Here is a 23404-nt window from a genome sequence, read left to right as displayed (position 1 = left end):
TCTTCGATCTTCTATTTTTATTTTAGGTTTTATATATATTATTGACCATTGCAAAGTCAAGAGCTGGCCCACCTCGTTATGCCGTGTCTTATTGGACAACTGAGGCTGTCCATTACTTGTACAGTATATAGGGAGTTGTGGAATGGGGCAGGCCCACGTTTTAATACACTCCTACTCGCCCACATGCTCCGATGCCTAGCCCGATACCCGAGCTTCTGGTATCAGGAATCCGGGCAGCGAGTCATTACACGCTGCCCAGCTTGCAGATTTGCCGGGAAGCTGGCTCCATTTTCCATGCGGTCACAATTTTAAAAGGGCTTGTGCAAACTCAGACGAAAAGGATACGCACCAGGCTCATCAGCAGTGCTGAGACACTTGGTCATGTAACCTCGGCCCCGGGCTCTTGAGTGACTGACGCTTGGGCACAGAAGGCTAGTAAGCCCTACTGCCCAACATCCTCCTCTCTCCTGGAAAGCCTTCTAGCTGCAGGAACTTGTGTCGATTCAGGCAAAGAAACATTTGTAAGGTCATGTACTGATGTTGGACAAGAAGACCTGGCTCCCAGTCGGCATCATAATCCATCCCAAAGGTGTTTAGTAGGGAAGAGTGACCCTGTCCGGGTTCAGTTTAGCAAATCTAGATTGAAGTTCACAAACCCCACTGAAGTCTATAGGGGCAAATCTTATTATTGAATTCTGGCTATTTGTAGGGCTATAAAGCAAGCTATTGTCAAAAAAAGTCATGCAAGCTGGGCACTACCATGGGGGACATTTACCAATGCCAAAAAACTCCCCAAACAAACCAGTATCTCTTCCAACACACATTGGCAATATGACTGTTGTGAGCCCACCCTTTTATAGAGAGGAGGCTGCTGGGTTATCCATTCATTCAATTCATTTGTTCTTTTTTACTCAACTGACCAGGGGCAAGGGGTGTGCACTGCATTATAGTATGTTACTTATATCTGGCAGTGAACCTGTGAACATTTCAACCAAAAGTTTGCTATTCACGAACCCCAGGAATTTAAACTGAACCTCCCCCCTATCGTTCAGCAGCTTTGAGGTCAGAGCTCTGAAGAACACTCAAGTGCCTGCCCATAAAACTTATCAAACCACGTCTTATGGATGTAACTTTGTGCACAGGAGGATGGTCATGTTAGAACAGAGAATGGCCTTCCCAAACCATTGCTAGAACGTTTTCAATGAATTGTGTAAATTGTTTTTGTACGCTGTAGCATCAACAAGACCCTTCACTGGGTCGCATACTTGGCCATATAGGAAGGTGTGATGGGAAGGTGTCCACCAAGGTTTGGACATCTAGTGTATAAATACAGTAGGGCCTAAAGAGTACAAACTCATTCCGGGGATGTAGACAATGGAATATGTTGGCGTTATGAGTGTAACATTATATACAAATGTGCAATATAAATGAACTGCAAGAAAACATTTCTCATCTCTTGAATACCCTTCAGCGCCACTACTTCTCAGAACATTCAGCCACCACCAAAGTCTGCTGAAACTGGCATGCATTTCCTAGTGATCTATGACTCATTCACTACCACAAGCGAGGCAACTGCTCACAGCTGTCCTGACTACTTTTCAGACTACATCACTCTTAATCCTTATGTGCTCATTCAAGTCAGCGGCGGCGGGGGAAGGGGGGGGACTTGAAAATATTTTCAGAGGCATTGGAACTTGGATGTGGTCTGTGAATCGTCTTCTACGAGAACCATATCGCCCAGCTACTTTTCTGCAACATTATATAAATGCAATTCTACTTCTACACCAATTCTGGTATTGGAGGGCACTTCTAAAGCAGTGGTTCTCAACCTGTGTAACCTCAGGACCCACATTTGTCCTTGATCTTTATATCGTGACCCAAAGTCGCACTGCAATGGAACGCATGGCAGTGTGGGCTGGTGTGCTGTGATGGAGCTCCATCCATATGTGCATTGCTTGTACAGCTCCCATGCGCACCCTGTTGAGGTGCCGGGAGCCAGACTCTGATGGCACTCCGGTCCAGGCACCTCTACGGGACACGCAAGGGAGCTAAAAGCATTGCATGTATGGATGGAGCTCCCTTCGCGGCCATATTCCCAGCTCAGCCCACCTCAAGTCAACACTCCAGGCAGCATATTTTGAATGGCTGCTCAGTGTAAGAATGGATAGTGCTGTGCTAGGGGGATGCTGGGGAGCAGGGGGATGCTGGGGAGCCTCTCAACTAGGAAAGTGGAAGGCACGCGGCGACCCACTGAACACAGGGTCGTGACCCACTTTTGGGTTCACGACCCACCAGTTGAGAACCAAGGATCTACAGGACTTTGTAAATTGGTAATTAGCTTGGCTCCTTATCCTCATACAGGTGTCTGAAGTAATCCCCTTGAGTGATGGAAATCATTTACATTTTTTTCAGTTACCTACAGAGGACTTCAGAAAGGACAACATTCCACACCAGGGGTAGCCAAACTCCGGCCCTCCAGCTGGGGTGAGACTACAAATTCCATGATGCATCTCTCTCCAGGAGTCATGTCTGTGGCTGTGAGAATCTTGCAATGCCTCATGGGATTTATAGTTCCACCACAGCTGGAGTGCCGGAGTTTGTCTACCCCTGTTCCATACCATCCCACCTAAAAAAAGTTAACATTATCGGCTGGGCAAAAAAGACAGTGAATTCTACTACTAACACTTCCCAATTGATGATTCCATGGCAGGTTTTGAAGCATTCCATCAGCTTGCACTGAAACATGATGGTATGGAACTGAGCTGTTCACAGCAATCTGCCACCAATGGTTTAAAATGTATGCTGGCTTCAAGGAACCAAATCATTTAGTGAAGTCCAGAAGGGGTCACCTGAAGTGGACCTTTACCCTTATCTTCAAAATAACAACAAAGGCCTCTTTAGATATGTTTAGTGATGACAATCTACAAACACATACTTCTAGATAATTGCCGGCTCTGTATTCTTTGCATACTTTATTTCTCTTTTCATCCCCAGTCTTCTCACAGCGGCCATTTTAACTAAGGGCAGATTACTAGATCATCCTTTACTTCCTGGAACACTGGCACATGTGACCATGCCCATCATCTATGGGGAGGAAAATGCCTTTCCCTGAGATCTCGTGAGTTTACAGATGAGATTTCCCAGCAATGCTCTGCTGATGTAATCTTCCTAGGATGCAACGCTTGGGCATGATCATTTGTGGACCAGGAAGAGGAGAAAAGAAATTGTAAGTAAAATAACAATGTGTTTGTTTAGATAATGAGTGTAAGATTTCATATCAGCAAGCTGATGTGATTTTTTAGTCAAAGGGGGTGAAGGTTCCGTTTAAGAACTAACCAACCAAATCAGTTGCTTTATAGGATTACACTTTGTACAGGTGTAGAATTTTAATGGCAGCTATAGCCAGAATGAGCTTGGGATGTGTTACAATGGCTGTGAAGGGCTAAAATCTTTCTTCAGGCCCATTCAGACCTTAGTATTGTGGTAACACGCATGTGTACTGCAGTGGCATTCATTTTAATTGGCACCCTAATGCACATCTAAGGCTGGGCACACACCTTACAACCATCGCAAGACTTTTGTCTTGCGATGGTTGTAAGGTACTTAAAAAAACGTACGATCTGCCTATCTGGCATAGGCAGATCGTACTTGCGATGATCGCAAGCCACGCCCCCTGAGGGGACGGCTTCCGATGACCGCAATGCCGAACGGGCAGTGTGCGCTTGCGCACACCGGCCCGTCCGGCTTTTATCTTACGAACATGCTACAGACTCGCCGAACATCGTACGATGCTCGGCGGGTTTTGAAACATGTTCGTAAGTTTAAAGTCGTGCGACCTTACAGTAGTAGAGGTCGCACAGCTTCCACACACCTTACGATAATCGTATGATCGCGGGATTTCCCACGATTACCGTTAGGTGTGTGGGGACCTTTACATAGCTATGCTGCAGTGCTCCACAATGCAGAGCAACATACTACTGTGCAGGCCCAAGTTTAGGTCATTTTCATGACTAGGGCACGCCATAGGTTCCTTTCTGCACCAAAAACCCAGCTACGCCACCTCCCCCCAACTAACTCCAACCCCAAATAACAGACCACACCATTTTTTGGTATAACTGGCTGTAGCAGCCCTTTATTAAAAAACATCATAACGTAAAACCAATATATATACCTAAACATTAGATTAATGTAATCAACAATTTAACTAAATTATGTGTGTGTCCATGCACACACGGCCACACCTCTAAACAAATATATATATATAAATGCATGGACACACACATATGTCTGGAGGTCCGAGAAGGCCCCGTTACACTAATGTCACCATCTCTGCATAACCAAAAGGCCCCTAGCCGCAAGACACCGACTCAGGGACAACGACCGGATTGTTGCAGAGACCTTTTCCACCTCATACTGTACTGGTCAGCATGCCTGCTGACTCCGCCACAGCGCCCAAGTGTGACACCTTACACTTGGGTGCCCCGCCACACCCGCAGGGCTCGCTGAATGCCATCCTGAAGGCCCAGGCACCACATGTCGGTGCCCACAGCGTTCAAATGAACACCATCCCCGCGCAAATATTGCGCGGTATCCTGCTCCAACTCTCGATGACGGATGACAAGACCCCCATTACGGACAAAAAAGCGGCCCACCTCCCTGTTAACCTTAATCCGAGCTTTGTTCAGCCGTTCCACCGACCAAACGCCAGGAAGTGCGGGCCACAATCTCCGACCACACTATTAGGGTTCCAGGGAACGCTGAACGAAGCCTCAGAAAATCAAATTTTACATCGCGGATGAGCTCTCTCATGGAACGAAGGCCTAGATCGTTCCCGCCGACATGTAAGATCAAGACGTCTGGCGTATTGCGCCCAGCAGCCGCATGTTCGGCCGACCCGCCGGCGATGTCCTCACGCCGTCTTCCGCCCACCGAGGGCCCAGCAGAGGCCACAGGCTGTCCCGTGCGGCGCCCGCCCTGAGAAACCACCGCGGGGTCAGGCACCGGACCGGCCAGCCCTGGCATGGAGATGTAGGGGGAGGGGCCGCCGGCCGCAGCTCGTAACAGGCCGGCACCCGCAGTTGCGCCCGACCTGTCGGCTCTCTCCACCCGCAGTCTACCGTCCACCGAGGGCCCTTCCGAGGCCATAGGCTGTCCCGTGCGGCGCCCGCTCCGACAAACCGGCGCGGGGTCAGGCACCGGACCGGCCAGCCCAGGCATAGAACTGTAGGAGGAGGAGGGGCCACCGGCCGTACCTCGTGACGGGCCGGCGCCCGCAGCTTGACGCGTCCCTCGCCGAGCCGCCTCACAGACCGGAACATCGCCTTGTGAGGCGGCCGAATGCTCCAGACTGGCAGCAGGTAGGGAGGTTGGAACTAAGGGGTGTCCGGACCGCACTCTCTCCCTTGGGCTCCGCCTGGGATGAGGATTCCTCCCAGGCCCACCAGGTGCACGCTTGGATAGTGGGCCTGGAGGGTCCCTGGAGGGGCTCCTAACGCGGCGTTGAGCCCTCAAGTTTGAAGAGGCCTCAGGGGAGAAGCGCGCAGGAGGCCTAGAACTCCTCGCACGTGAGGCCCGACCTGTAGGGAGAGGTAGCGTTTAGTTTCTGGTTGCATGAGAGTGAGTGGAAATCACTCATCCTCATAGTTCTAGCCGACGTGTGACAATGAAACTGTCACACATCATCTCAATAGATCAGGAAGTGAGCGAATGCATACCGTCCCTTGGTCACTTCTCGATCATCTCCCTGCAGAGAGCGGAGACTGTCAGTCATGGCTCCCTGCAGGGATTCCCCTCCTCCGATCCTCCAGCGCTGACTGGAGGAACAGACGGGGGAGGGGGCGGGTACAGCTGGCTCTGCCTCCAGATAGGCAGAGCCAGCTGTCACTCACACAGCTGGGTGGATCTCGACAGTAACATCGGGATCCGCCCCGGCTGCGGCGGTCTCAGTATACCCCGAGCTGTAGCTCACGATATACTGAGCTTTGGGTCACGAGAGGAAGCTAGTATATTTCCTCCCGTGACCCTTAGGAGAACTACACTTACCCCATATTTCTCTTTTAATAGTAACTCTCAAGCAGTTACTTGAGCCTTTGTTCTAATGTTAAGAGAAGGGTAAAGTTATTCTTTAAGTTTGCCAATCCCCTTCCTCAACATGTTCCTATTGCCCAGCAAGACCATTTATGATGGGCCAATAGCAAGGTGTGGGGATAAGGTTTAGCGGCTGTGTGTATGTATATTATATACTGGTACCAGGAATGCGTGCCAAGTGTTCACCTATTTATTGCCCATATGTAAGGGCAGAACAAAATGTACTTTGATATCCTTTGAATATTGCAGGTGTGGAAGGATTTAAACACCCCCCCCACAACCTTAGCGGCCTAGTCAGCTTCACATATTTCAATATGTTCACATATTTCAATATGTTGAACCTCTTCCTCTTTTATTACTCTTGGTTAGGCCTCCTCTACAGTCCAAACAGTAGGTTAGGCCCCATTCACACAGAAATCGTCCGGCACATACAGCTCCGTGTTGCGTGCAGGGCCGTATCGGGCCGCTCCCGGGAAGGACAGGTGCTGTCTGTGATTAGTACGCAGCCCCAGTCCTTCTCTATGGGAGTCCTTTCACGTTAACAAGATTCTGCTCTCCATAGAAAGAGAAGAAAGATTGAACGGTCTCAGTTGACAACTCTGAAGATAAATTCTCCATAGTGCCTACAGCTCCTGAGGTTAGTCAGGGCTTGCTTGAAAGTATATTTAAAGCTTGTTCAGAAGGTGTAATATTTTATATAGTCTGGGAAAGTTTACTTTAAAATGAATGTACACAGCTAGAGTTCGGTGATCATTTAAATAAATAAAACTACCGCCTGTTAAAAATACATTTTAACCACTTGCTGACCAGGTGTTACACCCCCTTCCTGTCCAGGCCATTTTTCAGTATTCAGCGCTGCGGTACTTTGACTGACATTTATTCCATCATACAGCACTGTACTGAAATTAATTTTATACCATTTTTGGGGACAGATAGAGCTTTCTTTTGGTGGTATTTAATCACCACTGGGTTTTTCTTATTGTTTACTATATAAAAAAAAAAGTACCCTAAATTTTCCTTATAAAATGTAATGAACCATTTATCACCCCAATTCTTAAAATATAAAAGACGGGGTCACCTCAGGTAAAGAGACACCAAACATGTCAAGCTTTAAAATTGTCCACGGCCATGAAGTGGCAGAAAATGACCATACCCAAAATTGACCATAGGCGACGCTTCAAAAGCTTTTACCGCTCATTAGTTTAGTGTTATCAGTGATTGATGGCCCTAAAATTATTGTTCTCACTGCGACATTCCTGGTGATATGCAACATGTGTGGCGTAATGGGCGCAATTGTCGTTTCCACACATAGGCGCACCCAACGTGAGTGTGTATGTGGGGGACGGGAGACTTTAAAAAAAAATTTATTTTACTTTTTTTTGTGACCATCTTTCTATGCTTCTATTTTATTGCTATCACATAGGGGACTAAAAATCCCCCTATGTCACAGCCAATTCACATAACAGGTCCTCTTTATGGAGACATCAGGGGTTTCTAAGACCTCTAATGTCACATAGGGACCCCCAGAGAAGCTGAAGCAGAGATCTGTAGCCAGAGAGTGACACTGAATGCGGAAGTGATGTTATATATATATATATATATCACTTCCTGCATTCGGGGACCGGAGAGGAGATCGTGTACTGAACTCCCTTTAATCTCCCGTGACAGTCGCTGTGCTGTTCCCAGCGGATCTCGGGACCGGCAGAGATGGCGCACACCCGCACCTACTACGAGCGATCACTTGAATGTAAACAGCCATCGCTGCCTGTTTAGATTTGACAGTTTCCCCACTCATGTGCATGCCACGCACGAGCGAGGGTACGGACGTCTTAAGACGCCCTCCCGCTCCTATAAGGCTCCCGTCTGGCTGTTCAGGAACGGCCTAAGGACGGGAGGTGGTTAATGTCCATAGTCTGGGTACAGGTGCACTATAAATTCTTGGCCATGCTCCATAACTGAACCGTTTGCCTGTCAGCATTGGTGTTAGTGTATTTGCTTTAAATGCATTTCTCAAATGGTGTGCAGATGGGTATCTTACGAATGTCACATGTAGTTACGCCCCCAGCACCTTCACTTCGGCCAAATCTTTTCCATGTCTGGTTTTGATTCTCGGTACCCGGTGTTAAAAAGAACGTCAGCACAAAAAATAATAATGGGTGTTGCTATAACCAAATAGTTTTGCTGAAGGTACATACTCTAATCAGACATGACGCCGAGACCCACTGCAGAGGGTGTCGCGACCCACGAGTTGAGAACCACTGCTCTAAGGCCATCATTGTCCTCCTCCTTGCCTAATCACTGGCCTGGTCCATGCGTTCATCCAGAGATGCGCCAGGGCACCTGACCTCTACACCTTGTTGCTTGCAGGTAAAGAAGTTGAATGAGGATAATGTCACACCGAGTAACATTCAAGCTGCCATAACCGATTTCCTTGTGGAAACACTGCCAACCTGGCTGTCTCTGGTTCCACCATTTTGATTCACCAACTCCAAAAAATGGAGTTAGAATATGACTTAAAAACTCCCGATCTGCATACCTTTTTTTTTTTTAGGTCAGCGATGCAAAAATGATTGGTTCAGTAGATCAGTAGCTCTGCATTCCAATATGAAATCATCTCTAAAGCCCGCGACACACTGCACGCAAAGTCGTGCAGAGCGAAGCAACGCTGTCCAGCACGGAGCTTTGCATGCAGTGTGAGCTTAGCGCAGGCAGATGATTGACTGCACCTTCAGCCAATCGGCTCATGCGTAACAAACGGCCAGTCGTCGCATCCTGACGCGCACGTGGTTTTTATGTGCGAGCCGATTGGCTGAAGATTAAATTTTTCATCTCGGCATGCTCAGCTATGCGAGCTCTCGCAAGCTGACGTGCCGGGGAGAAAATTACATGACACATTGCTCACGAAGGCAGCCCGCCACTGCTCCGTGCTGCATCGCTTGCAGCATCTTACAGCCTTTACACTTCCTGGTTGAGTGAGGCACTGATGTATCTCTGGCCTCACAGATGCATCCTGGGAAGGCTACATCACCAGTGCTTTCTTGGGAAATCTCATCATCTGTAAGATCTTGGAGGAATGGCATGTGAACCCCCTCCTCTCCAGAGATGTGCACTGCCACATGTTCCAGGAGGCAGATCCAGAGTTCCAGGACATGAAGATGGATTCATCAAACGGACATCGCGAGAAGGAAGAGCAAAAGGAAAATAAGGTAGTCAAAGAATAGGAAGTCTGCGATGGTCTATCCGTTAGTAAATTGCCATTACTAAACATTTCTAAAAAGGTGCATTTGTTGTAATTTTAAGAGAAGGGTAAAGTGACCGAGGCGTGTACTGATCTCGCATCATGGCCCCCCCCCCCCTAACTAGCTATTGCACCCGCCCTCTGCTGCTGCCAATCAGGAGAGGGGACCAGAAGTTCTCCATCAGGTCCCCACTACTGATTGACAGCAGCAGAGGGCGGGTGCAATAGTTAGTTTACCATTGCCAAGTGAAAAAGCCAATAGGAATCTAGCTATGCATTCCTATGGTGGTTTGTTTTTTTTATTCCGACAGCGTACACTAGTGGTTCTCAACCTGTGGGGTCGCTGTGTGATTTCTGCTTTGCTAGGTGAGAGTCCTCCTCAGCCCTCTCCTAGCGCAGCAGTGTCAGTTCTCCCGCCAGATGTCGCTGCAGCAGCTGCATCATTCCTAAATTTTACTGTTGGGGGGTCACCACAACTTGGCAAATGTTACCAAGGCGTCCCGGCCCTAGAAAGGTTGAGAACCACGGCTCAACATATTCCTATTGGCCAGCAAGGCCACTTATGATGGGCCAATAGCAAGGTGTGGGGATGGGGTTTAGCAGTGGTATGTATATTATATACCAGGGCTCAAAATTTCCACTCGCCCCCTTGCAAATTGCGAGTGAAAATTGCATGGGGGCGAGTGGAAATGAAGCCATTGAGTCAGGCACTCCTCGGGGCGGCTTCTCTCTTCCTCACCGACACGATGACAGCGCTCCCTCGTCCGTCCATCGGGGTCGCAGGAGGGAGCGCTGCCTGCTGTCAGGATGGCCGAGCGGGAGAGAAGCCATGAGGAGAGAAGCCGCGCTCGCAGCTGTCAGGATGGCCGAGCGGCGAGGAGATCGGAGCCGCTGTCATCCTGTCAGTTTCAGGATGACAGCGGCTCTGTGCGAGGTAGAGCAGGGGACCGGTAAATATCATTGATATTTACTGATCCTCCGTGTGAGAAGGACAAACACTGGAGCGATCGTCTGATCACTCCGGTGTTTGTAAATAACTGGGGACACATAGCGCTATGTGTACCCAGTTATGAATGAGCAGGCGGTGATTTACATCACTTCCTGTTCATTCTGGATTTCCTCAATGGGGAGTAGCACTCAGAAACTATTGATAGTAAAATATTTACTATCAGTGTCTGAATGAATGGGAAGCCTCTGTACTGAGTGCCTCCCATTCATTGAGTGCTGAGGCTGTAGAAAATAGAAATTGAGGATTTGGTGTCCTCAATTTTTCTTTTGTGCCCTGTGTGTTTGTGTTATGAAGGGCAACTGGTGGCGAGTAACTTCGAAGGCCTGGCTAGTAGCTCAGGACCTGAAATTTTGAGCTCTGTTATATACTGTATATAAAAAAAACAAGACAGGAATAGTTTTCGCACAGGGCCTTTTATTCAGTAGTGTGCAGACATGATAGCATCACCAGGGGGGTAAGTGCTTTCATCCCGTGCGATGGGTCCAATGATCTGGGCAACAGAGTCACAATATCACATGTATGTACTCACTTAAACCAGACAAATAAAAAAAAGATGCAGCAGGAAACACTGAATGAATGAAGTAGAGTCTGGAAGACTCTTGAACTTCTAGGAATGAATCCTTAAAGAGACAGCATGTTGCCTTCCTCACCAGGTTACAGTGAGTGCACAAAAGGAAGTAACAAACATTAACTGTCAAGTCATTTAAGAGCCAGTGATTGAAATAAACATAAAAGTGTGAGAAGCTCAAAAGGGACCAGATCTGAGGGCAAGGGAGGCTCATCGTGCACACGGACAGGGCAGTGACATACAATACTAGTATTGGCGCTGTGATAACATAAGGGGAGGCGGTGGCGGCAAGCACTGTGAACACTTTCTGAACCGAAAAGTCACATGTTGCCGCCGGCAGTGAGAAGAGCAGGCATCCGAGTCTCGGGATGGTACATGTCAAACATGGCAGTGAACTTGGGACCGAAAACAAAACTGGCCTTTGGGGTACACAGCTTATTCTTCTCCATTTCACTAGGCCCCTTGATACTGAGACCACAGCCTATGGATATGAATTGGCCAAACCCCAAAGCGCCGAGGATGAGCCAATGACCAGTGAGAACTCGTGTGGAATTCGGTGGCATTCCTAACGCTAACATAAAATTGACTTTGACACCTAGAACATAAACCCTTCACAGGAGACATGTGGTGTCCTTTGCCCGAGCAGGAAGGGACCCTTTGTAAACTGCACATGCTGTGTCACAACGGCCTGGTCTCTCCTCCGGAACCAGTGCAACCACAACAGAAAAAAATCACCAGAAACATTGTTAGAAGTCTATAAACCGTGTTTAGAGCTATTGACTTCCAAAATGGCGCCTCTTACTATGAAGCTTTTATTGTTGATTCAACCAAGAGGAGAAAACGCTCTGCATTATGTTTTTTTTGGGACCCTTCACTGATTCAGAGGCTCTGCTGGTTCTCACAGTGGGGAAGGGGGCCTGCTGCGTGGTGAGAGGACGTTTGATGGCAGGATAGAGGGGTTGCTGCTTCTTCTTCAGCATCCTCTTCAAACTCTCCCTCTTCTGCTGTGGCATCTTGGTACTGCTGGTACTCAGATACCAAATCATTCATGTTGCTCTCAGCTTCTGTGAACTCCATCTCATCCATGCCTTCTCCGGTGTACCAGTGCAAGAAGGCCTTGCGACGGAACATGGCGGTGAACTGCTCGGAGATGCGTTTGAATAGCTCTTGAATGGCTGTGCTGTTGCCGATGAAGGTGGCAGACATTTTCAGGCCGCGGGGTGGGATGTCGCAGACTGCTGTCTTCACATTGTTGGGGATCCATTCTACAAAGTAGCTGCTGTTTTTGTTTTGGATGTTCAGCATCTGCTCATCCACCTCCTTCATGGACATGCGCCCCCTGAAGACCGCTGCCACAGTTAAGTAACGTCCGTGTCTTGGGTCGCAGGCGGCCATCATGTTTTTGGAGTCGAACATCTGCTGGGTGAGCTCGGGCACCGAGAGGGAACGATACTGCTGGCTTCCACGGCTGGTTAGGGGGGCAAATCCTGGCATGAAGAAATGGAGACGTGGGAAGGGGACCATGTTGACAGCTAGTTTTCGGAGATCGGCATTGAGCTGACCTGGGAAACGCAGACAGGTGGTGACGCCACTCATTGTTGCACTGACCAAGTGGTTGAGATCACCATACGTAGGGGTGGTCAGCTTGAGTGTACGGAAGCAGATATCATACAGAGCTTCATTGTCTATGCAGTAGGTCTCATCTGTGTTTTCTACAAGTTGGTGGACAGAGAGTGTGGCATTGTAAGGTTCTACCACGGTGTCAGATACTTTGGGGGAGGGTACAACGCTGAAGGTGTTCATAATTCGGTCTGGGTATTCTTCTCTGATCTTGCTGATGAGGAGGGTACCCATGCCAGATCCAGTTCCACCACCCAGGGAATGAGTAAGCTGAAAACCTTGCAGGCAGTCGCAGCTTTCAGATTCTTTCCTTACTACATCCATCACAGAGTCCACCAACTCGGCTCCCTCTGTGTAGTGTCCTTTGGCCCAGTTGTTGCCTGCACCACTTTGACCTGTAAGAGAAGACCCAAACTACTGTAACATCAAAGTCAGAATACTGTAAACATGGCTTAAAAACACAGACAGACTAACAGAAGACCTCATATGGAGAGAGGAAAAAAAAAAAAAAGAAGACTTGGCTATCAAATCGGATGCAACTTTATACTCCATAGCAGGCCTCATTCACACACGCAAGAGCAAAATTGTATATTGCGTATATACGCATGTATATACGAGTGTGTGCGTATATGCACGCACTATTTGCAATCCCACAATACATAATAGAAATGTTAATGAACTGTACGCGCGTAAATACGCTGCCCGGACGCATCTCAGTTCCATTCTGTTTTTGCGCATTTGTACGCTACGCAAATATACGGCTCCACATGCAGCTGTGTATGGAGCCATTTATTTGCATATGCTGCATATGGTACTTTACGCGCATATATGCGCAGCAGTGTGAATGAGGCCTAAATCAGGGGAAGCCAAACTCTGGCCCTCCAGCTGTGGTGAAACTACAAATCCCATGATGCATCTCTCTGGGAGTCATGTCTGTGGCCGTGAGAATCTTGCAATGCCTCATGGGATTTGTAGTTCCACCACAGCTGGAGGGCCAGAGTTTGGCTACCCCTGCTCTAAATTCTAGCAAACATTGAGAAGACTTTCTGTATTTAAAGTACAGATAAACCACCCGAGGAGTAGCATGAACTTATTCTAACATCCTAGTATATATATTGAAAGTTGAAGTCTGGATGAAGTAAAAAACAAGAGTGACAGTAGATTTGGGTGTATTAAGAAGCTTAGAAAAAGGGACTTACCGAAAACAAAGTTGTCTGGCCTGAAGATCTGCCCAAATGGTCCAGAACGCACGGAGTCCATGGTGCCAGGCTCCAGGTCCACAAGGATGGCTCTGGGTACATACTTTCCACCTAAGAGAAACACAGTGGTTTAAAGTCTAACATCAGTATGTAGTGACACATTGGGGGGCCTTCAAATGATGACGAAAAATAAAAAGGGCATTTCTTGATGAAACGTTTTACAAATCTGGTTAGTTCCGTGCCGTCTGCACCCTCAATGGGCAGCCTCCCCCCCTCCCTTCCTGTTCCAGTAACTCCTCAGCAGAGACCGACAACAAAGACCCGACCGAGAACTCCCACTTGGTCTAAAAATCAGAACAATCCTCACGTTGCACCTAAACTCACGGTGCAATACCAAGACCAGCCCTGACAATTGCATGATGTGTACATACACTGAGTGGCCGGATTATTATGACCACCTGACGTTTGTAGGCAAATTAGCTATAATTTTGCGCTGAAGTTGCTAGAGGGCCAGACCATTATAAATAGGGAAGCAGGTTGGTTACCACGACAGTAGAAGTGATTTGTTTCTGAAGATACGGGGAAACGCGATTTAACAGCCTTTGAACGTGGGATGATTGTTGGCGCTCGGAGCCATGGAGCGAGTATCAGCAAAACAGCAGAATTCGTTAAATGTTCAAGAGCAGTTGCTGTTAAAGTGTTTAAAGACCGGACTGTCAGCCGAAAATCTGGGTCTGAACGTGCGAATTGTGGCCGTCAGCGACTAGTCAATGTTGGGGCAGAACGGAGAGTGGCAAGACTGGTACAAGACAACAGAAGGGCAACAGTGCCGTATCAGATTCCTTGCATCACCTTTCAACATCTCGTGGAGTCACGAGGCGGCCCAACGAAGTTATCTTGTGGAGTCACGAGGCGGCCCAACAAAGTTGTGATGTGGTGGTCATAATAATCTGGCCACTCAGTGTATAAGGCTGACTTGCCAGTATTTAAAGAGGGTATTTCAACACATTTATATGACAGCTGCATTCAGAGTCTGTGCCCACCATGAAGCTTTAGAGCAGCGAGGACAATGCCAAAAAAAACGACAATTTTGGTTCCACAATGATACCATTGTTTTTCCAACCAGTTTAAACACGTCTAATGAAGAAATCACAATGGGGGAATTTATCAAAGCAATTGACAGTTTTAGCCTCTTAGGGCTCATTCACACCAAATCCAGATAATCTCGACTGTTTCCGGACACAAGTTGCATCCTTATGCATCCGTATGCTATTTCTGGCCTCTGTTCACACCGGCGCAGTCTCTTCCAGATGAGAAAAATACTGCTTGTCTCATTGTCTGGTCTGTACTGGAACTGCGGGCAGGTTCACACCATTTTCCAGACCAGATCTGCTCCAGGAAATGGTGTGAACTTGCCCTTAGATTGTTTTAATGTGCAAATCTGTCTTAACATGTGCACCTGTTTTACGAAAGTTTGCAACTGTTTACATCTGCGCTTTTTCTGCGGCTGTCTGAAACTGGAACATCACCTAACAAAACAATCGCTACTTAAAGTCCCCATGACCACTTGAGGAAGCGACAGCTAAGCTTTTTGCCCGGAGTTGCGAGCCTTCTTTCCTGGAGTCTATTAAACCTCATTTAGGAATATTACAATAGCAACATAAATCTGGCGCAAATGCGTCAAATATTCTGTGCAAGTTCAAACACTCGCAGTTGCTATAATTTCCCCCCAAGTAGATATCCAAATCCTTGTATTTTGAATTCCTTGGATTCAGTGTACAAAAAAACCCCTTCCTTTACCTTCCCCAACTGAACCAAAACTGGCTTCACTTGTGTTGTCTCACACACTCCCCCTCCCAGACACTGCAGCTCAGTGGGGGAGTTTTAGCAACACAGTCTGTGCAGCCAGATGATGATTAACAAGCTACAGGTTTGTAAGATCAGCAGTCACAATGCTGATGGCCACATCTCCTGCAACATCCTCTCATCCCACTGTAGTGCAAGAAGCACAGCCTACGAGAGTGGCAACTCTGCTCTGAATTCAGTAGCAGTGTAGCAGCGTTGTCACGCCTAGAGGACGTTGCATTATGTGAACTTCACTGTCAGGATCTTGTGCAGGGTGCCAAGAAAAAAAAACTAAGTGCTGCGGCATATTTAATGCGAGGCCATAGTTCCTTAATGCAATCCATAGAAAAAGGGAGTGTCTGGTGTTTGTATACTATGTCTATCGTTCCAGGTTAAAGGAGAACTATGGGGTCAGTGTTTTTCGCGGTATACCGAGACGCCGCACCTGGAGCGGATCCCGACGTAGATGACGGGATCCGCCCAGCTGCGTGAGTGACAGCTGGCTCTGCCTATCTAGAGGCAGAGTCAGCTGTACCCGCCCCCTCCCCCGTCAGTTCCGCCAGTCAGCGCTGGCAGATCGGAGCGGGGAGAGGGGAATCCAGCCCCTCCCCCTGTCACGGCAGAGAGCCGTGACAGGATCGAGAGGTGAGCGAACGCCGGTATGTGTTCTCTCACCTCCCGATCTACTGAGCCGACCTGTGACAGTCTCATTGTCACAGGTCGGCTTAGAACTATGAGGTGAGTGGAAATCAGTCATGTCATAGTTCTCCTTTAAATATATATCATTCAGTTACACTATATGGCCAAATGTTTGTGGACAACGGACCCCCACACTTGTATGCGCTTGTCTGATATATCACATTCCGAATCCATAAGAATGAATAGTCTGGGAAGACCTGGCACAAGATTTTGAAGTGGGTCTGTGGGAATTGGTCTACATTCAGCCAAAAAACATTGCAGGGTGCCAAGAAAAAAAAACTAAGTGCTGCGGCATATTTAATGCGAGGCCATAGTTCCTTAATGCAATCCATAGAAAAAGGGAGTGTCTGGTGTTTGTATACTATGTCTATCGTTCCAGGTTAAAGGAGAACTATGGGGTCAGTGTTTTTCGCGGTATACCGAGACGCCGCACCTGGAGCGGATCCCGACGTAGATGACGGGATCCGCCCAGCTGCGTGAGTGACAGCTGGCTCTGCCTATCTAGAGGCAGAGTCAGCTGTACCCGCCCCCTCCCCCGTCAGTTCCGCCAGTCAGCGCTGGCAGATCGGAGCGGGGAGAGGGGAATCCAGCCCCTCCCCCTGTCACGGCAGAGAGCCGTGACAGGATCGAGAGGTGAGCGAACGCCGGTATGTGTTCTCTCACCTCCCGATCTACTGAGCCGACCTGTGACAGTCTCATTGTCACAGGTCGGCTTAGAACTATGAGGTGAGTGGAAATCAGTCATGTCATAGTTCTCCTTTAAATATATATCATTCAGTTACACTATATGGCCAAATGTTTGTGGACAACGGACCCCCACACTTGTATGCGCTTGTCTGATATATCACATTCCGAATCCATAAGAATGAATAGTCTGGGAAGACCTGGCACAAGATTTTGAAGTGGGTCTGTGGGAATTGGTCTACATTCAGCCAAAAAACAGGCATTTGGGAGGTCAGGTACTGATGCTGGACGAGGAGATCCGACACGTGATCTTTATTCCAATGTATCCCATGTTTGTTCTGTAGGGTTTTAGTGTAACCTCTGTGCAGGCCACTTAAAAGTTCCTCCGCACCCAACTCAAACCATGTCTTTATGGAGCCAGCTTTATGCACATGTGCTCAGTAACAGGAAATGGCTTTCAAACTGTTACCACAAGGATAGAAGAGAGCAATTGTACTAACAGGACCCTCCACTGGAAACGCCTGACCTCAATAAGGATGGGTGCACACACTGTTGACCATATAGTGGGAAGTACGATGAAGTGTCCACAAACTTTTAGGAATGTAGTATGTAGTAGGGATACTAGTATTGGTACTGATAAGAGTATTTGGGTGAGTACTCTTGCTTGCCCAAATGCTCCGATACCAGAACTTCCAGTCAGAGGGAGATCTCCCTGTGACAGGCAATGCTGAGGGAGCATGGAGCGGGCTTCCTTTCCAATCAGGAAGGTGGGCAGTGGGTTATGACCCACCTGCCTGATAGGCTAGGAAGCCAGCTTCACTTGTTGGTAGGCAGCCTGGCTTCCTAACCAATCAGGAAGCTGGAGGGCACGCCATGACTCTCCTCCTGGCTTCCCGATTGGTCAGTAAGCCAAGCAGCCAGCCAAGCAGCCTCGGCAAGTGAAGCCAGTGTCCTTTTGATAGAACGCCGGCTTCCCAGGCAATCCGGAAACAGGGCAGCGGGTTATGATCCGTTTCCTGATAATTGGGGCACACGGCACATGGTATCTATACTGAAAAACCAGCATCGGTATGAGAGTCTACAAATACAATCCATTACATTTCTGTCCAATAGCTCAGGTCCTTGTTCTAGTTAGCTGCTGGTATAATCTAAACGAGAGTTCATGGAACAACGGATCCATGAAACGCCCCTTCCTCACCAATGAGACCGCAAAACTCCTCATCCACTCACTTATCTCTCGTCTTGACTATTGCAACTCCCTCCTCATTGGCCGACCTCTGCAGACTCTCCCCTTCAGTCTATCATGAATGCAGCTGCTAGACTCATCCACCTAACCAACCACTCAGTGTCTGCAACCGCCCTCTGCCAATCCCTGCACTGGCTTCCATCCCCCGCCCCCCTCTTCCAATCCCTGCACTGGCTTCCATCCCCCACCCCCCTCTGCTGATCCTTCCACTCGTTCAGAGGATAAAATTCAAAATATTAACAGTCACTTATAAAGCCATCCACAACTCAACCCCCAACCTGGTCTCAAAATATCACCGTAACCGCCCCCTACGCTCATCCCAAGACCTCCTGCTTTCCAGCTCCCTAGTCAACTGCTCCCATGCCCACCTCCAGGGCTTCTCTAGAATCTCACCCATCCTCTGGAACTCTTTAGCCCAACCTGTCAGTCTATCTCCCACCTTGACTGCCTTTAGGCGTTCCCTAAAGACTCATCTCTTCAGGGAAGCCTATCCCACCTCAACCTAACCACTGAACCATCACATTGTCAAACAAATCACCCCCACACAACTACCTCCTCATGCATCACTGCACCCCCCCCTTTTAGATTGTAAGCCCTCGGGGCAGGGCCCTCCTTACCATCTTGTCTTGTGACTGTAATGTCTTCCTTATATTGTAAAGCGCTGTGCAAACTGTTGGCGCTATATAAATCCTGTATAATAATAATACTTCCTGCCCCACTGATCTTTCATTATGAGCCAGCTAAATACATTCCAGGTGAAAAAAAAAAAAAAAAAAGTGAGCAAAGTCTAAGGGCCCCTTCACACCACTACATACATGTTTCATGCATTAAGGCGTAATGCTTTAGGTAGCACACCAAAGCAGCTTTGCCGATTGTAGATCCATCAGTCGGACTCAGTAAGGGGCCGGTCATGCTGTGTGTGGAAGCAGTGGTCTGATCCCGGACCCTTGCCGAGTCAGGCCTAGTTCTGCAATCATGAACGCTCATGCTCCCTGCCAATTGAAGAGCTCTAGCTCTGACCTAGCAAGGGGCATGTCAGACCTTTGCAGAGACACCACTGCTTCCACACAGAACACAAGAAACTTCTCTAGGCTGGCAGGGAACAAGCTTTACTAATCAGGCTGTTGCTTAAATCAAACCTGGAGCGTATTTAGCGGATTTAAACTGAATGTCCAATTGGGCTTGAAAACCACACTGACTGCGCCACGTAATCAAACCAAACTCCTCCAGACAAGGCGGCATACCTGAGGCCTCATTGTAGTAGACATTAATCCTTTCCAGCTGCAAAGGACTGTCTCCGTTGTAGGCTCCCGTGGGATCAATACCATGCTCGTCACTGATCACTTCCCAAAACTGTGGAGGCAAAAAGGAGACTTTTAGACCAAAACATAAGAGGAAAGTTTACAGTTTCTGATCATAAAATCAACAGTACAAAACCTGCTGTATACTGAAGATATATATATATGCTTCGGACTCAGCGCAATATCAAGCTATAATTTTATATTTTTTGAATCTTTTGATGCATTTGTTTTAGCCAATAAGAGAATGCCGAGTGCAATGAGATCCTATGATTCTTGTCAACATTCCTGATAAATTACACACACAGCTGAAGACTTTGAGAAGGACCCCCCACCACCTTCCATTCCCTCTATATTGAGTGCCCCTGTTCATAATTTCTGGATATAGTATGAGTTACCATGTCCACAATCATGAATGAACAGAAAGTGTTGGGAGTACTTCCCATTCATTCATAACTGGGGTCACAGTAAACATACTCTGTCCTCTAATTATTAACAGTCAGCGATCAGCTTATCACTGAGTGCTTGTACCTGCTCTCCATCCTGACGATCACAGGAGTCTGAGCCAGCAGTGCGGGAGGAGAGCTTGGTCTATTGGCGGAGGGCTACGGTAGTTCCAATATTCAAAAAGGGGGCAAGATGCCAACCAGGAAACTATAGGCCGGTCAGTCTAACATCGGTAGTTTGTAAACTGTTAGAAGGTATAATTAAGGACTATTTGGTAAAATTTGTTAAGGATAACGGGATAGTTAATGACAATCAGCATGGGTTCAGGAAAGACCGTTCCTGCCTAACTAACTTGCTAACTTTTTATGAGGGGGTAAGTAGAGATATGGACGGAGGTAAGCCGGTGGATGTGGTATATCTGGATTTCTCAAAGGCTTTTGATACGGTACCACACAAACGCTTGCTACACAAGCTGAGGGCTATGGGCATAGATGAGGTGGTGTGTACGTGGATAGAGAACTGGCTACGGGAACGTGTCCAGAGGGTATCTGTAAATGGCACCTTTTCGGACTGGGCTAGTGTAATGAGCGGTGTGCCTCAAGGATCTGTGCTGGGTCCGATACTGTTCAACCTATTCATTAATGACATCGGGGAGGGAATAAATAGCCATGTTTCCGTGTTTGCAGACGATACAAAAATAGGGAGGGTACTAGAAACGGATCGTGACAATATAACATTACAGGAGGACCTGGATAAAATAGGGGAGTGGGCAATACTATGGCAGATGAGGTTTAATGTCGATAAATGCAAAGTAATGCACTTTGGACATAAAAATAAACAAATAGGCTATACAATCATGGGTATGCCGCTAGGGAAGTCAGGCTATACAATCATGGGTATGCCGCTAGGGAAGTCAGGCTATACAATCATGGGTATGCCGCTAGGGAAGTCAGGTTATACAATCATGGGTATGCCACTAGGGAAGTCAGGCTGTACAATCATGGGTATGCCGCTAGGGAAGTCAGAAATAGAAAAAGATTTGGGAGTCATTGTAGACCACAAACTGAATGGTAGCTTGCAGTGCCAAGCTGCGGTATACAAAGCTAGCAGGGTCTTGTCCTGTAAGAAGGGGATGTATTGCAGGGACAAGTCTATAATTGTGCCTCTATATAGATCGTTGGTTCGGCCTCATCTGGAGTACGCGGTCCAGTTTTGGTCGCCGGTACTCAGAAGGGATGTCCTTGAACTGGAGAGACTCCAGCGGACAACAAAACTAAATTAGGGGAATGGAGGACCAGAGCTATGAGACAAGGCTTCTGACCTTAATGCCATCGGCAGTGATTTCAGCCAAGAGTGTAGAATTGTTCAAAAAAAAGTTTGGACAATTTCTTGAGGGACCGTAATATCCAGGGATACCAGTATCCCTAAGAATGAGATGATGCGTGGACCTATATGGGTTGGACTTGATGGACGTATGTCTTTATTCAACCCCAAATACTATGTAACTACTTTGACGGCGGACTCCTCCCCCGCACCTGTGACTGCCGTCTCCGCCCCCACACCGCTCTCCATGATGTGTCACAGGAGGCAGAAGGGTGCAGGAGAGCTCGGCCTCCTGTGACATTGCAGCTCACAGCACTCTCCTTCCCACCCGGCTCGGCCTCCTGATAGTTTCTCTACTCCCCGTGCGTACACAGAGCAGCGCCCAGCGGGGAGGAGAGAAACTAGGAATGCACCGCAATTTTTTGGCCGATAAGTTTCGGCGGCTGAAATTTCGATGCATCCCTACGCAAAATACAATCTTGACAATTCTTGTGCGTTTCTGGTCTCAGACTGTTGCAGACAAGAAATAAACGGTCCAATGATCCCCCAAAAGGCCCTACTATATAAATGAATTAGGTGACAAGAAGCCAACGTGTGTTCTTTTGTACAAACAAGTATGGAATTGTTCTTTCTCCACTGCTGCTGAGAAATTAAGCAGCTTCTTCCCCTATCTGGAGTCTGGGCCACACATCTAATGTGCAGGGAGCCTCTGCAGGGCTCAATCCATTCAACCCTGTAATGAAAATAGATGGGAGGGGGGCCTGTAGTACAAGCATCCTTTAATGCAGTCAGACACAGAGGGCTGGCATGTAAAGGAAAGACATAATTCATTCTGTGTGCATTCAAGTGATCACAAAACATGTGGACCTGCATGGCCTATAAATAGGTTTGAAGACATCAGGAAGCAAATGCAATAAAAGCAATACCAAGGTCCATGGTTGCCTAGACCTTGGTATTCTTTTTGGTAATATATCCAAATACTGCAGTGAAACAGTCGGTGGTTTTAGATCAGTAGTGGTGGCTTCACAAATTGTTAGTGGACACCAGTTCCTTGGTATGATTCAGCCCCGGTTATACTCTGGCAACTTCATGACTAAGAGCAAGTTCAGTGTGGAAATATTGGCTGTTGCTCATCCTCGGTGCAGAGGCATCTCCTTAGACATCCAACAGTGCAATGAGGGTACATCCTAACAGGTCATCCAGGTACCCACACTGCAGATTAGGATGTGGAGGGTGAATCTGTGCCTAGATGTGGATCAAAGCCAAGATGGTATATTGCTTGCCACCAAGTTTAGGGGCTCCTAGGAAACACGGGAGTGGAAGAACTAGGGCCAATATGTTTATGTTTTGTGTTGGCCCCCAATAGCTAGTACTGTACTTTGTATTATATTACCCAATGACCAATTCCTTTAAAGTGGAACTACAGCCTACTATCTTACAGCCAAGGAAAGTTTAATCTCAGGCTGGGTTTGGATTGTAGTTGCCATGCGATCAGCTATGACACTAGCCATTTGAGGGCTTGAAAGTTTGGTTGAGAGCTGAAATAACCACACTGGCAACCTTGACCGTTGTCATAGCTTAAAAACTTTTGGCAGACCTTAAATTGGTGGAAAGTTCCTCTGGACACATCCCAGGAGCCAGGTAACCAATGATCCCTTAAAAGCTTAGAGCTGTCACCTAACTTTTGAGGTTCTTTAGTATGTAGTCAATGAAGATGGCTCCTGAATTGGAAGATGAACAGGCTCCTGAACTCTTATATTAATTGGTACACCTCTGCTTTAAGCAGTTTTCGTACCTCAAATCGCCCCATGTCCATTATGATGGACAATTGGGTTGCAACTACAAATTCCTGCACGTTTCTCTAGGGTGAGGAGAGCGAAATAAACTAGTCACATCATGTATTAGTGAACAATTACCCAGAATTTGTATGTGGAATGCTCAGATGTGGAATGGAACATTAGCTGTAATTACTCCTCACCAGCTGTGTCCATGTACTACATTTGTGAGCTTTATACAAAGCTACAAAGCTTCTGGCATTTCTAGTGAAACAGGACATTCTGCAGAAGGGGAACCTTTTGCACTGTGACCAGGCAAGGCACAATAATATCCCAGATGGCATTATCCAGGGATGTCCATTACTG

General features: G+C 47.6%; 1 protein-coding gene across 4 annotated transcripts in view; it reads right to left on the bottom strand.

Moving 5' to 3' along the window:
* Window positions 1-11767: 11767 nt before the first annotated feature.
* The window catches only part of TUBB4A (tubulin beta 4A class IVa), a 17457-nt gene continuing 5820 nt past the window's right edge, over window positions 11768-23404 (bottom strand). Inside the window, exons 2-5 of one of the 4 annotated variants that reach the window (XM_018565699.1) lie at window positions 19440-19548; window positions 18748-18750; window positions 13722-13832; window positions 11768-12917 (exon numbers count right to left, since the gene is read on the bottom strand). In XM_018565699.1, coding sequence (XP_018421201.1) covers window positions 11782-12917; window positions 13722-13832; window positions 18748-18750; window positions 19440-19548 — 1359 coding nt within the window. In that variant the 3' untranslated portion in view covers window positions 11768-11781. The remainder of the gene's footprint in view (window positions 12918-13721; window positions 13833-18747; window positions 18751-19439; window positions 19549-23404) is intronic. The other 3 variants (XM_018565701.1, XM_018565698.1, XM_018565700.1) reach the window with 3 other exon arrangements.

The sequence above is a fragment of the Nanorana parkeri genome, unplaced genomic scaffold (genome assembly GCF_000935625.1).
Source record: "Nanorana parkeri isolate BGI_ZX_2015 unplaced genomic scaffold, ASM93562v1 scaffold874, whole genome shotgun sequence".
Classification (NCBI taxonomy): domain Eukaryota; kingdom Metazoa; phylum Chordata; class Amphibia; order Anura; family Dicroglossidae; genus Nanorana; species Nanorana parkeri.
Note: the sequence above shows the minus strand (reverse complement) of the source record. Positions and strands in the feature narration are given on the sequence as shown.